We start from the raw sequence: 14885 nt of genomic DNA on the forward strand, positions 1-14885 counted from the left end.
TTCACTATTTCATTTGATAAAACTATCGTCATTCATTCATTCGTATCGTATACACAGACTGACAGAAATGGCAGTGTCTTTAAGACGACTTGTCAAAATAAAATTTTTATATAACTTGAAGAAATTCAAACATACAAACAAATAACAAACAAACAAATATAGTACTATTGCACAGTAGAGTATGCTATACGTCAAGTAGGCCTATTAGCTAATAATAATAGTTAATTAAAAAACACAGAAACTCTGAGTTAGACCAAACTTTTATTTTGGTGGGTTGTAACCAAAGAAATAATGTAAGAAATTGCTTAGTAAAATATACTTAAAAAAAGATATACTAAAACATTATTTTAAAGGAATATCACACAAGTTTTCATAGAAGTTTTAATTTAAACACCATATTTTTCAAAAACAATTTCTAAAAGTACATTTGTATTTGTGCCTATAATGTTTATTTATTTATGATTATTGTCAGCTAATAAAACCTATGCATCAGGGACCATATTCATATAACATCTAAGGCTAAATGTAGCTCTTGACTGGTTGAGTTAGATGATGATTAACACTAAACTGTAGAAAATCTGGAGTCTCCCCAGCTGGAAATGTCTGTTAAAATCTTGTGTTTCTTATAATAAATTGACATACTGATGATAGCACTGAACATTTTATAATGTTCTTAATTACATGTCGATGCAAACTGCATCCGCCCCTGCTTACAGCACATGTTAATGACTATGATCGGATACCCGAAGTTCGCTACTAAACCCCATCGTGTCTTCTTCCAAGTTCCACATTCACACACAGGACTAAAAATGCTGCATGAAGATCACCTGATGTCTTCTTCTTCTCGACTTGGTTTATTCAGTCGTCCCTTTAATTTTTCCCCCGCAATGGAAACAGCTCATCCAGCATCATCGGGAGCTGCTCTTTGATCTGGAGCTGCGTGTGCGCATGCGCAGCTCATTGCCTTCGCTGCACTGGCTTCAGTAAGTTGGATGTGCGCTGTCTTCATCACCACATCCAAAAGCCCATCAAAACTGTTGCGATGGAGAGTATCGGAAAAACCCCACACATCTTCCTGTTATGTCCGCTGATCGCGGTCGTGGCGTGCGCGCAAAGGTAGGGTTGCGTTTTTGTGGCGTTTCAGAAAAGAAAATGATGTTTTTTGGGGATGTAAGAGGAATTTACGTACATCTCGTGATATTATTGCAGTAGCAGAGACCCGAGCAATATGCCGGTGGTCAAAGACACCGTGGACAGACTCATGAAAGGATACGACATTCGGCTGAGGCCAGATTTCGGAGGTAATGCATGAGTAAAATTCGTATAATTGTTGCATTTTGGATTGTCACGCGCACTAACATGCCCAATTACTCATGCAAACCTTGTTCATTCACCCCAGTCTCTGATCAGGCGTGCATGTCAATAATGCTTGAGAAAAATGAACGCACGCTTATTTACCGATTTTCATCTTTTCCCAGAGAGGGACGCTAACTTGGGGATCAATTCAATTTGCAGCGCAACTTTTGTTGCATCATGACAGCAAATAAAATGGCATGCTTTTAAAATCTCATTTGATGCACGCATACGAGTCCATCACAGAAAGATGCTCAAGCTGTTATTGATAGAAGGACGCGTTTGTCAGTCATGCTGCACCTCCGGTGCTTGTAACAAATCAACAGTTTCATGCGCAATGCCACGTGAATTTGGGGTGTTGGTGTTTCATATGCATATAATGCATGCAGTTTCATATATATATAATTATATTTAGTGTCATTTTGCCACCTGCACGTACAAGTTTGGGTATATGCATGCAGTGCATACAATTTCCCTTTTAATAATGTTTTCCTTTCTCTCCATTAGGCGCTCCGGTAGCGGTAGGGATGAATATAGACATATCCAGCATAGACATGGTCTCCGAAGTAAACATGGTATGTATGTTGCATGTAACAGTTTTCCATTATGTGTCGTTATGCACAACTTGAGACGCACCAGCTGATGTGGCTCTCACACACATGATGATTACACGTGAAGCCGCTGAAGTTCATTGGCATGCTGCGGTATCTGCTCTGCATTTCGCAGCTGACATTTGAATTCAAAACACACGCGCACTGGCGCACTCGCACGCGCACCCGCACGCGCTCCCCATGTCTCACGCTGTGTTTTATGTGCCACCGAGAAACGAGCACGTTCGTGGACGCACATTTCTACCCTGTGACTTGGGTTTAACTGCAAATCTAGGCTAGCTCAAGGTGAGCTTTGCCCTCTCAAGGAGAAAGACGGCGCGTGACGCGTACGCTGACAGAATCACGCGTTTATTTGTCAAAAGAGAGGGGTTTTGGGAGATGCACGACTATAAACAGTATCTATCGAGATTTTTATAAATGCATATTCTTTTTAAAAATGCTCAGATGGTAAACTGTGATGCAAAGCAACATATTGTTGATAGGCACCGCTAAAAGTTGATCTCGCGTGAGCGCGCCCTCTGTCGGACGCGGCGCGCGGCGCAGCTGTAATTGCAGGGGAATATGTATGGCTGTGAAATTAAAGATTTATGGCTCGTACTCATTGCAGCTTTATCATTTCAGTGGGGGCGATGGAGTTTGTTTTCAATTCATTTCCCAGTCGCTCCTTTTAAGGTGAAGAGGGCTGTGCCAGGAGCTCTGCGTTTTCTTCACTGCTCTGAGTGGAAAAAACAAAAGCATGCCTCGTTTGCAGATTGAGTTCACACGGATATTTATAGCACTGTAGGTGCTGCTGCTGCATGCTCGCATATGGTCCGAAGCAATGTTGTTTCATTATAGTTCATGAAACCTTTAATTGTGAGAATGGTCTTACCTGTTTATCCTGGATTTGGTTCTTGAACCAGGGCTTCGGGGAAAAAAATCATTTGAATATGACAGCCAAGGCAGAGATGGGGACTCGAGTTTGAGATTCGGACTCGAGTGCGACTTAAGTCGCACAAACAGTGACTTCAGACTCGACTTGAGACTCGTCCTCGAAAGACTTCAGACTCGACTCGGACTCGAGCTCCGGGACTCGTGAACAATGTTAATTTTTAGTAAACGTCAGATGAGCTCGCTGTTAGAGTTGTGACGTTCGCGAACGAACCGATTCTTTTGAACGGCTCATAAACATGAACGATGGGAGCCGAGTCACGGCTGGAGGGGAGCCGTTCTTTCTGTCGCTCTTTTTTCCTATGCGTGTTTCAGAGCGCGTGTTTCACACAGATGCACACAAATGAGCTCCTCCGCGAGACAGAACAGTTATAGGGGGAGGGGCGCACCCAGCGCAGGCCAACCCTTTATAGCGTGATGATATTAGTTATTAGTTCTGCGCGCATCCTTCACGTGAGTACTCCAGTGGAAAAAAACCTGCATGCCTCTGTCATTGGGTAGGAGCGGAGCCATGACGTTTTGCACAGATATTCATTGCAGCCCACTTTGTTATTGTTCATTGACTTGAAGGGGCTGATGTCCTATTTGCAAAGTTTACAGTAGTAATAGTATGTAGACATTTCCATTTTATTTATTCTTAATTTTATCTACTTTAAATATTTTTGGTTCTCTATCAAAATGTTCTTGTGTGATAACAATGTTCTTGTGTGGAAGTGTTTGTAGTAAAAGCGGTTTTGCACAGAAATTCATTGCAGCCGGCTTTGTTTTTGATGTTTATTTGTGAGTAGGTATTGTATGAATAACATAAGTCAGCGTAGCTTTGTTCATTCTAAAGCCAGACAAGAGGTGTGCAGCTATACAGCCAGGACAGACAGAAGGCCATTACTGAATCCATAAATGCAAAATACAGATATTAACTTTAAAGTAAAGCATTCTTGGTGTTTTTGTCATGTTGCAATAGCCTGTTTACACTGATTATATACCAAAATCAAAGTTGATATTGTATGCTAATAGATAGAGTTGTCATAATAACATATTACATGCTTTGAATTCCTTATATATAGCTATGCAGTGTTCTAAGCAGCTTGGATGGGTCGCTGTACGTGATGCAACATTTATTATAACCAGAGACTTAATATAATAAAGAGACTTGAGACTTGACTTGGACTCTAGCTCAGAGACTTGAGACTTGACTTGGACTCTAGCTCAGAGACTTGAGACTTGACTTGGACTCTAGCTCAGAGACTTGAGACTTGACTTGGACTCTAGCTCAGAGACTTGTGAGCATCTCTGAGCCAAGGTCATGATTCCCCATGGACACGAGATTGCTTGGAGAAGTAATTTAAATGAATAAAATCCTAAAATATTATGGGAATTTCTGACAGTGAACATAAATTGTTTTATCCTCGACTTTAAAATATTTCTTAAGCTCCATTTTTTAAGACCTTTTAAACTTTACTCTACCATCAAAATCATACAACATTTGGATTATTCATATCTTGACCTTCAACCTTGTCAACAATGTTATTTTACTACAGAATGACAAAAAAATAAATAAATAAATAAACCTAAATAAGGACAATAAAATATAACCAAGAACTAGTTGGTCCCAAACTACAACTAATAAATTATTTATGCAATTTTTTTTGATGCTATAACATTTACTTATTTGCAAACCTCATTGAAAATTCAACATTTACAAAATAAAACGGCTCTTTTTGATTTTATTTTGACCTTGCAATGATGATGATCGTCACATTTTCTGAACATTGAGCACCTTTTTTAACTTTCCGTTTACCAATCATGGAAAACCATGGATATTCAGTGCTCAAAACCAAGCGTTTTCCAGGCGGACGGACCTCATGGACGGATGCTCAATACTTGTGCAGTGCATACAAACTACCTTTATAGATCACGCTTGAGCTCTGGAATCCCGAAGAGTTGGGGAGAAAAGAGGAAAATCTTTGTTTTCTGCAGCTCCAGCAAAATTGGATCTTGGCCGAGCTCGACGTCGACGGGATCCTCCACTATCCTCAGGGTTAACAGGGTCGATCTGGGAGATTTGCAGCCATTAGTATCTGAGATGTCCATTCAAAGCCAGCATGCATCACGCCTCATTCTCTCTTGTACCAGTTTACTCTCTCATTAGTCCGGCGCGATGCCTGCGTCTCAGACAGATGTACGATCTCTCCATTAGGAGCGCCACTGATGCCCCAGGTGTCTTTGCGAGGCGTAAATGCTTCCAGCGCTGTGTTTTAAAGCGAAGCAGCTCTCTCCTCTCCATCTCCTCCTGCCTGCCATTTCACACGCGTGTAAACAAGAGCGTGCGCTGCGGTTGAAACGTGGCCAAAGAAGCCTCCACCAAAGGTCACCTGTGTTGTTTGGCAATGCAAATCTTTAGGCCAGTTGCGTTTTCATTGCTTGACATTAAAATGCAGACTATTTTTGGAGAAGAGGCAAACGCAGGAGCACGGGGCGCTTTCTGATGACTCATGTGTGACCCTGGAGCACAAAAACAGTCAGAGGTATCACAGGTGTATTAGTAGCAATAGCCGTTGTATGGGTACAAATGATAAATTTTTCTTTTATGCCAAAAATCATTAGGATATTAAGTAAGGATCGTGTTCCATGAAGATATTTTGTAAACGTCCTACGATAAATATATATATATTAGTAACATGCATTGCTAAGAATTCAATTTGGACAACTTTAAAAGTGATTTTCTCAGTATTTAGATTGGTTTGCATCCTCAGATTCCAGATTTCAACTAAATATTGTCCTCATAAAAAACCATACATCAATGGAAAGCTTATTTATTCATCTTTCAGATGTCGCTTAAGTCACACTTTCTAAAAATGGCTGGTTTTATGGGTCACATTTGAGTTTTGAGATAGTGTAAAATAAACGGGATAATACCGTATTCTGACCGTTCTGCTTGTGATCCGTGCATCTCTGTGTAAATGAGGCTCGCGATGCCCTTTGTTTGCGTCCGGGATGGAGGTTTTTCTCTAAACATAACAGTCACTTCAAAGAAAAAGATAGGAGCAGACTTGTGTTAGCTCACGGGCTAAATAATTACCAGGGCGGAAACATTGCCCTTATATGTATCATTATCCTGACAAGCATTAATTGCTAACATGAATAAGAGGCAGGGCCGTGCAATGATAGCCTGCGAAATAACAAATGGATGAAAAGACAAATTTAGACTCAATTAGATCGCTCGACTTAATTAGTACTAGTGTGTGTAATTGTGGCTCATTTCTGGCTAGTGTCTGTTTTATTCAATTCGGGGCTGATAAACAGTGTGTTATTTAGTGTTATTTTTACTTTTTGTTGCTATGACAACACCAGCCTCCTCTGAAACGGCGGGGTCTGTTTCCATGTTTGAGGCAAGGCTGCAGGTTTGTGTTTTGATGGGTTCTCTCGTTCGTAGCGTCGTGCCGTGTGCTTACAGACCGACAGAGAGGAGCACGGATGTGTCACATGATGTTCTCTCAGACAGCAGCAGCTTGTATTATAATCTCATACACTGACGAGATCTGCGGCACATCTCACTCTACCGAGAAACTTATCATGGTTTAGGCCTCTGCTAATTTCTGCTGTTAATTCAGCACGACCCGTGTGTGCACGTGTAGCACGACTTTGTCTGAGACAGTTAAGATTAAACTTGATGTATTTAGAGAATGCAGTGAGTTGCTTACTGAATTGCAATTGGTCTTTTTGTTACAATCATTTGCATACTGAATTCTGATTGGTCTGATGTTGCTAGCATTTATTTAACTGCTTACCTGAAGCCTTTAAGCTAATATTTTGCTGTGTTGTGTCTCTGGTATATATATGTGTGCGTGTTTGCATAATGATGACTAATACAATTTTTATATATATATATATATATATATATATATATATATATATATATATATATATATATATATATATATATATATATATATATTATTTTTTTTTTTTATGCTAAGGACCCCCAAGTGTGATGATCATCTTGCAATTCCTAGAATATAATTTTTTTTATCATTAATTTTTTCTTTTTTTTTAAGATGTGTGCTGTTGTGCAACGAGCATTTATTTTGTGATTTAAATATAATTAATAATTTGGGCTCAACTGTATGTAAGTTAATAACTGTTTAGTTACCAACATTGTTTAAATTATCTTCTTTCACCATTAAACAAAATAAATAAACTCGTACGGGTTTGGAACGACTTGATAAATGATGACAGATTTACATTTTACATTAGTAGTAGTAAACGCTACACAACTGCAAGTGGCAATATTTTATCAATTCAGAAAATACTCTGACTGTTGAATTTGCAGATGGTTTGTCTTAAAGCATATTAAAAAAACAAAATACAACAGAGATACACACAGGGGATCTATAAGTTATTAATTTAATGAACATTTCATGTCTGGTAATTATGAGCATTGCACAAGCTCCTGATCACCCTGTGTGGGTCTAGTTAGCTAGTATCTCTTATATGTTAAAAAATCAAACACAGAATGTTTTCCTAGCAAGTTTAATCAAATAACAACATTAAAGTCTAATTCCCGAGCTAATTCTGCGAAGAGGCGCTCGGTTGTAGATTAATTTGAAACACCTGGCGTTTGGAGTCTGTCTGACATTGCAATAAACTTTGCCACTTAATCACGTCTTCCACATCAAACGTTTATCTCCAAACATGTCATCAACATCCTCATCACGCCACTTGCGGTTATGAGCTTCGATTGAGTGAAGTTAATGTGACAGATTTGGTTTATGTAATCTGTTAATATATCATCCTGCGATGGGCTGTTGAATCAAACGTGTTTAAGCAGCTGTAAAAAAACCCCGCTCCATTGGGAATAAAGGCTAATCGCACCAGTCATGCTATCAGCAGTGTGAAGTCCATCTCTCTTATAACCTACAGTATTTTCAGAGGCTTGTGCTTAACCAGTCTTTCGCATGGTTTCGTTGTCACGACCGATTAATGAAGTGTTTCTCTTATTTGGAGAGACACTGGGACTACGGCGGCGGTGATGTTAAGTGCCCTGTTATCAGCGTTCTCCATCACAATCTCCTCGCGTCCTCATTTGACTCTTTCCTCAGATAGGGACGCAGAGAAACACTTTGGTCCCTCATGACTTATTTAAAGCATTAGAGGCACGAATCCCATGTTTCAGTGTGAAAACTAGCTTGGAAGAAGCTCGATTTAATCGTAAAACTTTTTGTATTCAACTCTGTTACTACTGCTGTCAAACGATTAATCGCATACAAAATAAAAGTCTCTGTTTGCATAATATATGTGTGTGTGTTCTTTGTATATTTATAAACATGCAGTATGTGTTTTGAAAATATTTATTTGTATTAACATGTCTGTATTTATATTCATATAATTTATATGATAAATACATATTTAATATATAAACAACATATTTTTTCTGAAATATATACATGCGCATATATATATATATATATATATATATATATATATATATATATATATATAATAAATATTCACAGCACACATACATATGTAAAAAAAACTTATTTTGGATGTGATTAATCGCGATTAATCGTTTGACAGCACTAAATGTATCTTTGCTTAAAATTGTGGCATCTATGGTCTGAATTCTTTATAAAGCATTATGGGAAGGAAAATATGTAATCTTTTTCCATTTTCTCAATTTCTGCAGCATTCATTAAGTTTGACAATTCCACCCTGTTACTCAAGATTTGGTTGGCGAAAATATTAAAATAGCATGTTATTTAACAAATAAACAACATGCATCTATGTGGTCATTGTTCTAAATCTCAAACCTTTTTAAGCCCAAGATCAAAGACAAGATCTACCGATTGAAGAATCTATTGAAAAAACATCCCAGATCATACTTCTATTTTAATTAGGGGTGCACCGATCATATAGCGGATTCAGAAGCAGATTTATTTATTCATTTTTACAAGCAAATTGGCTGATTCTGATACAGATTTTTTAAAAGAAAGTGTAGTTATTGGCTGTTTGCTTTATTACAAACAAACTGGCCTTAAACAAAAATATATGTAGGCATTTGAAATTAGAGGCAACCATTGCATTTTAACCACGATCCAAACAAAAAGATGCTTCACAAATGTTGCACGAGCAGTTGTTTTTTAGGGTTATGATTTAGAACAAAAACAGAATAGTCTGACTTTAGGTTTTGTTTTTATTTATTTTTGCTACTAAAACATATTTGCATGAAACCAAAACAGCAGGTCTGAATGAGACACTAATTCACTTTCTGACAGCAGGTGGCGCTTATGAACCAGCAAAATAGCGTTTCCTTGGTTACCACTGTAAACAAAGCAGAGCTGCACTGTATACAGATATAAGAGAAGAAAATGATATTGCCATCTAAACTTTTCTTAAGAAATCTTAAAGAATCTTCAGTTAAACATTAATATAAGTGTTAAAGAATTGTAGAATTGTGTTATAATAACCTCTTTACATAACAACTGAATCATAGAAGTGTGACAGATGTCTTCTCTGTTTTGGAGGGATGATCATTTTTAAATTGTACAATATTTATTAAAATTTATTAAAACTTTACTATAGTTAGTGGTGAATCATTATCGCTAAATGCAACTTCCAACTATTAAAACAAAGTGTAACCAAATAGTTCAATAAATGTGTTCGATCATGTTAGTTAATACATCAAATAATGTTAACAAAAAAATGATTTTTTTTATTGCTGAAGAGTGTTGAGTTTTCTTCTGCTGTGTCCTATTCTTCATGCAATCCCGACTGTTTGATGCTCAATTGTTTCTCTTTTTACATTTGCCAAAAACTTTTTTATATTAAAAACAAACAAGCAAGTCCAGTCCATACGAACACAACGTAACGTAACACAAAACTATGCATTGCTTTCCATAAAAATTAAGTAACACGATTAGTAACTTCTTTAAGGGAATAACAGAATATCGTAATGCATTATGTTTAAAAGTACCTTTCCACAACAGTGTTTCTAAAGACAAATGAAAAAGACAAAGCAGTTTTGAAAGAATTGATCAAGCTCACAATTAAACCAGTTTAATTTTGCATGTTAAATTTTATTTTAAATGGATCAAATATTTGGTTACAAAAATTACAAACCTCATATCAAATAAATAAATCATAACACCCTGCTAGTATAATATGCAGAGCTAGAAGAACATCATTTTCTTTCATTGACTATTTGTTTAAAAAAGCACTACCCTGTTCCCTATTCTTGGAAAGTGCCTGGAAAAAGACAATGGTCTTTTGTTCGTTTAGCATGACTTGTGTTGTGTGCTGTGGAGATGGATGTCTGCTGAACGTGAGGAGTGCTGGATTTGGGTTGTGACAGGTTTAATGGAGGAGTGTCAGCTCCGTGGGAGAGACCCAACAAATGACGTGGTGTCATGCTGTCACAATCTCAATATGATGTATGGATCTGAAGAGCATGCTTGCGTAAGCTTGTTTCTCAGCTTCGCTGTAGATCGTTCAATAAGGATCTGTTGGGTTTTCTGCTGGACCAGTCACTTTGGATTCGTTTTTCTTCTGCCAGCATTTTCATTTTCCTACCAATTTATGTAAAGCAACACATTTTGTCAGAAAATATAGTTTGATTCCTTCCAAAAAGAAATGACACTTTTTTTTTTTTACAAGAAGCTACCGTTTCAGAATTCCACGTTAAATTCAATGTTACTTACAATTTGCGAAATGTAATAGCAATTTATATAAGGTTGTGAATCCTAAACCATTTTCTTTAATTTGTTTATGATTAAGCTCCTTTATAATTAAAGCTCCCAAGACTATCACAAACAATTTTTTGCAATTTTGACAACATCCGTGTCAACCAGACCATTGTGATATTTTTATGCTGGCAAAAAAATAAAAATAAACACTGTTGGACGAAATTCAACCCTGTTATTCAAGTTATTGCTTGCTTCTTAAGACCTGTACATGAGATATTATAAAGAAATGGTACTTGATAATTAAACAACTGGCATTTACAGTTTTAATTGTTCTAAAGGAAGAAAAAAAACTCAAAATATTTGATTAAAAATAATTTATCGAGCTCAAGATTCTACCCTGTTATGCAATTTATTGTAAGAAAAACAATTATTATAAAAATATTAAAAAAATATTAATATATAAAAATATTTTCTACATTGTAAAATTATTATTATTTTCAAAAATGTATATTATAAGAGTACTTTTAAAACAGGAAAATACTACATTTTTTTTCCCTTTAAAAAAACCAAACATTTAATATTATGTGATTTCTTTGTAATTATTTGTAATCGGTGGAAGTAAATCCTGCACCATTTCTCATTTATAATTTTCACTCCTTTCTAATTGATGCTTCCAAGACAATCACTTTAGAATAATGGTCCATTAGAAAATGTTAGTTAATTCATTAATTAACATGAACAAACAATGATCAATACATTTATTCCTGTATTTATTAATCTTTGTTAATGTTAGTCAATGAAAATACAGTTATTAATTGTTAGTTCATGCTAATTCACAGTACATTAACTAATGCTAACAAGCACAACTTTTGATTTGAATAATGCATTAGTAAATGTTGAACATCAATGCTGTTAAAGGATTGTTCTTGCTTAGATCATGTTAACTAAAGTAGTTAAGAAACATTAACTAATGGACCATTATTTTAAAGTGTTACCAATAATTCTTTCCATTTTGACAGAACCTGGTCTGTGTTAAGATAAAGCATGGTGGCATAAAAACATGTACAGGATATTTTTAAATGTTGGTTTGCTCAAGCCAGTGGAAGAAAGTCGGTCAGTCGCAGTGAGAGTGACTTTCATTGCATACAAAGACAGCTTCTCGTGTCTCATACTTCTTTACTTGACGATTTTTCATGTCACATAAAGAATTCATAACCGATGCGCCCCTTAATTAGAACAATTATGCTGCAGATTCAGAGCCGTCCTTGATTAAATTAATTTGCACTTGCAAATTCCAGCTCTGTTAGCGATGATTACACTGCACAACCTAACACAGGCTTTTTTTGCTCTTGCAGAACATGCTTTAAAGGCATAGTTCTGTCATTCTTTACACACCTTCATGTTGAGCTGTCTTTCTTCTGTGCACGGAGCACAATAAATCCTAAATAATTTAATGCTCGTGTTCTATGCAGCTAAATACTTTTAAGGTGCAATGCATTATTTTTTTTTTAAACTTAAAAGCTTCAAATCCACTTTCATAGTAATTGATTGGAAAATAACAGGTAGTATGTGTTTTAAAAGTGTTAATTTGTCGATAAACCATTATATATTATCAATGCAGTAGAGTGTAAGAGAGTGAAAAACGGTGATGAATCCACTCGGTTGCATGAAGCCGTGTGTTTGCGTCTCAGTTTGAGATCTATTGATGTCAAAGAAGAGTAAACAGAGCCCAAAGAGGCATCTGCTACCATCTGTGACCATAGTAATTATGCTCACATTTGGCACTGAAGCCAAGAGGAAAGTTCCAAGCCCAGGTGTTCCACATTCTGTACCCTGGCATCCACACGCCGCTCACAAAATAAAAGTATATTTAACCCCTTTTCGAGAAATGTTAATCTACTGACAGCTTTTTTCCATTTTTTTGTCTTTGTGATTAATAACCCTGATACATCAGTGTAAAATTTCACTGCACCACTGCAACGCTGTGTTCAGCCTTGTGCTGTTCCAAACATTAATGTTCTTTCTTACATGGAACGCAAAGATAGTTATTTAGTAAAATGTTCATGTTGCTCTTTTCCATGACATTTGACGTCACTGATGTCAAACCTGTGATAGCCAGTGTTGGGGAAAGTTACTCAATGCATTGCATAGTTATTTTTAATGGAATAAATTATTGCGTAAGTTTTTGTCCCTCTCAACATAGTGACAGGAGAGGTATCGGTGAATAACAGGGCAAACAAGCAACTTGCATTGCTAATTTAAGAAAGGTAATGTTTTAATTTAGTTGAAAAAATTACTTGAAAAGGTAATCTAATTACATAACTCAACGTTATTTTTATGCATTACCTCAAATGTGAATGAGTTTTCATGTCTGTAGTGGAAGATACGTTTTTAAGTGACTTAAGTGTTTTTCATGTCACACAAAACTCATTTATTTTCGTTAAATATAGTGCACAAATCACATGGATCACTAATAAGGTGTTTTCTTTTCTTTTTCTAGCTTAAAAGCTCCCTCCTTGTCCATCCACCTTCATTTTACACTCTATAATATTCTTCAAAACGTCGTGTTTCGTTTCCCTCAAAAGAAAACAAAGTTGCGAAGAACACTTGACAGGGTCCCTATCCAGTGTTCACTGCTCTCTGCTCCTTTTGCAAGGGATATCTGTTTAAGTTGATAAAATAAGCTTATTCAGCAAATTCAGATAAGTTTCCATGCTTTCATTCAATATATGTCTGTATATAACACATTCATGCGTTATTAATTAAATGCATACAAAGTATCATATTTGGCTCTGCTAAACTGGGTGATAAATGTCTGTTGCATTGTTTAATAATAAAATAATCTTAATTTAGATATATTAGATGTGTGTTTTATCTTATTTAACCATTGCACTTTATAACCGCCAACAAGCGAGTATAAATCACACCTGGGACTAATTAAACTGAAGGAAAATGCTGAAGCCTCAAATCATTTTACTTTGTTTATTACAGTCAAGCTGAGTACTGGAGGGATGTGTCCTTCTACACTTCCTGTGAAGTGATGTATGGATGTGCTCTTATTCTCGATGCCCTTTGAACTGAACATGTTCGCTCCCTTCAGACTGAATCGCACTTAAGATGATGGAATATATGTGAAGTCCACTTTGCAGTTCACTTTCGGTCGAATGGATCGCACCTGATACAGGTTTAGAACGACATGAGGGTGACTAATGGGTTTTGATATCACTTTTTGTGAAATACCGTCTTTATATATTTTTAAATCCATCTTTTTATCAGCTTTCAATTTGGAGTTTATTCTCAGAATGTCTCAGTAAACAGATACATTTAAAATACTGGCATTATTTCCTCATCCTCATGTCAATTCAAACCTATACAAGTTTCTTTCTTATGTGGGAACATAACAGTGTTGAAAAGGTTACTTTGAAAATGTAACAAGTTACAGATTACATCGAAAATGTAACAAGTAGTGTAACTGTTTCAGTTACTCAAAGTAATGTAACCGATTACATTTGATTATTTTTGAAGATACACTTGAATTAAGATTATAATAATTTAATTGTAAAGCACAGGCACCACACAATCAGACTTTAGCGCTTTGTTTTACTTTGAGATCATTCTGAGGTTAAATACAGGTTTAAAGTCATAACAAGAAATAGTTTAATAGCTATGATGCTGATGTTGAAATTAAATATTTGCATAGCTATGACAAAAAACACTGGCATCTAACAATGCCTTGGAAAAAAACGGTTAATCAAAAAAAAAAAAAAAAATAAAGCATATGCATAAACCCAAATATGAAATAAAACAATTATGTGTCGATAGCTGTGTCCCAAACTCCTGAAAACATTGGTGTTTCATATTTTAGAGCAGTTAGTGCAATTAATGAAAGAAATCAGCTAAATATGTCTGTGTGAAAAATTCAGATTTGTAATCATTAACATTTTCATAAGCAATAATTGTAATTTAAAAACACATTTTTTCTCAGTAACCGATTACAGTTATATGTAACTAGTTACTTCCCAACACTGAACACCAAAGATGTTTTGAGAACAATCGGTAACTAAACAGTTTTGTTGCACACCAGAAAGTAAGTCAGACATGGCTTATTTTGAGTCTGAGTAACAGTCAGGCGTCTGAAAACAAGTTTTGAAGCGAGTAACTTCACATGCTTCAGTCTGATTTGTTTAATTGAATCAAATAGTTCACTTAAAAGAATGATTCTGAACCATTTGTCTAAGACTCTGCATTACATGTTCAGTTTCTTGCACATACCATTTGTTTCACTTCATAAGTCCTCAATATATCATCA

General features: G+C 36.0%; 2 protein-coding genes across 4 annotated transcripts in view; both read left to right on the top strand.

Moving 5' to 3' along the window:
- LOC127971520 (gamma-aminobutyric acid receptor subunit beta-2-like) overlaps positions 1-14885 on the top strand; it is a 41679-nt gene that overhangs the window by 1278 nt on the left and 25516 nt on the right. The window contains exons 1-3 of one of the 3 annotated variants that reach the window (XM_052574579.1): positions 853-1116; positions 1210-1301; positions 1861-1928. In XM_052574579.1, the coding sequence (XP_052430539.1) occupies positions 1043-1116; positions 1210-1301; positions 1861-1928 (234 nt within the window). In that variant the 5' untranslated portion in view covers positions 853-1042. Of the gene's footprint in view, positions 1-852; positions 1117-1209; positions 1302-1860; positions 1929-14885 lie in introns of those variants that run through there. The other 2 variants (XM_052574578.1, XM_052574580.1) reach the window with 2 other exon arrangements.
- Positions 1-14885, top strand: part of LOC127971522 (GDNF family receptor alpha-4-like) — a 236256-nt gene that overhangs the window by 1271 nt on the left and 220100 nt on the right. The gene's annotated exons all lie outside the window — the stretch shown is intronic.

This window comes from Carassius gibelio, chromosome B14 (assembly GCF_023724105.1).
Source record: "Carassius gibelio isolate Cgi1373 ecotype wild population from Czech Republic chromosome B14, carGib1.2-hapl.c, whole genome shotgun sequence".
NCBI classification, from domain to species: domain Eukaryota; kingdom Metazoa; phylum Chordata; class Actinopteri; order Cypriniformes; family Cyprinidae; genus Carassius; species Carassius gibelio.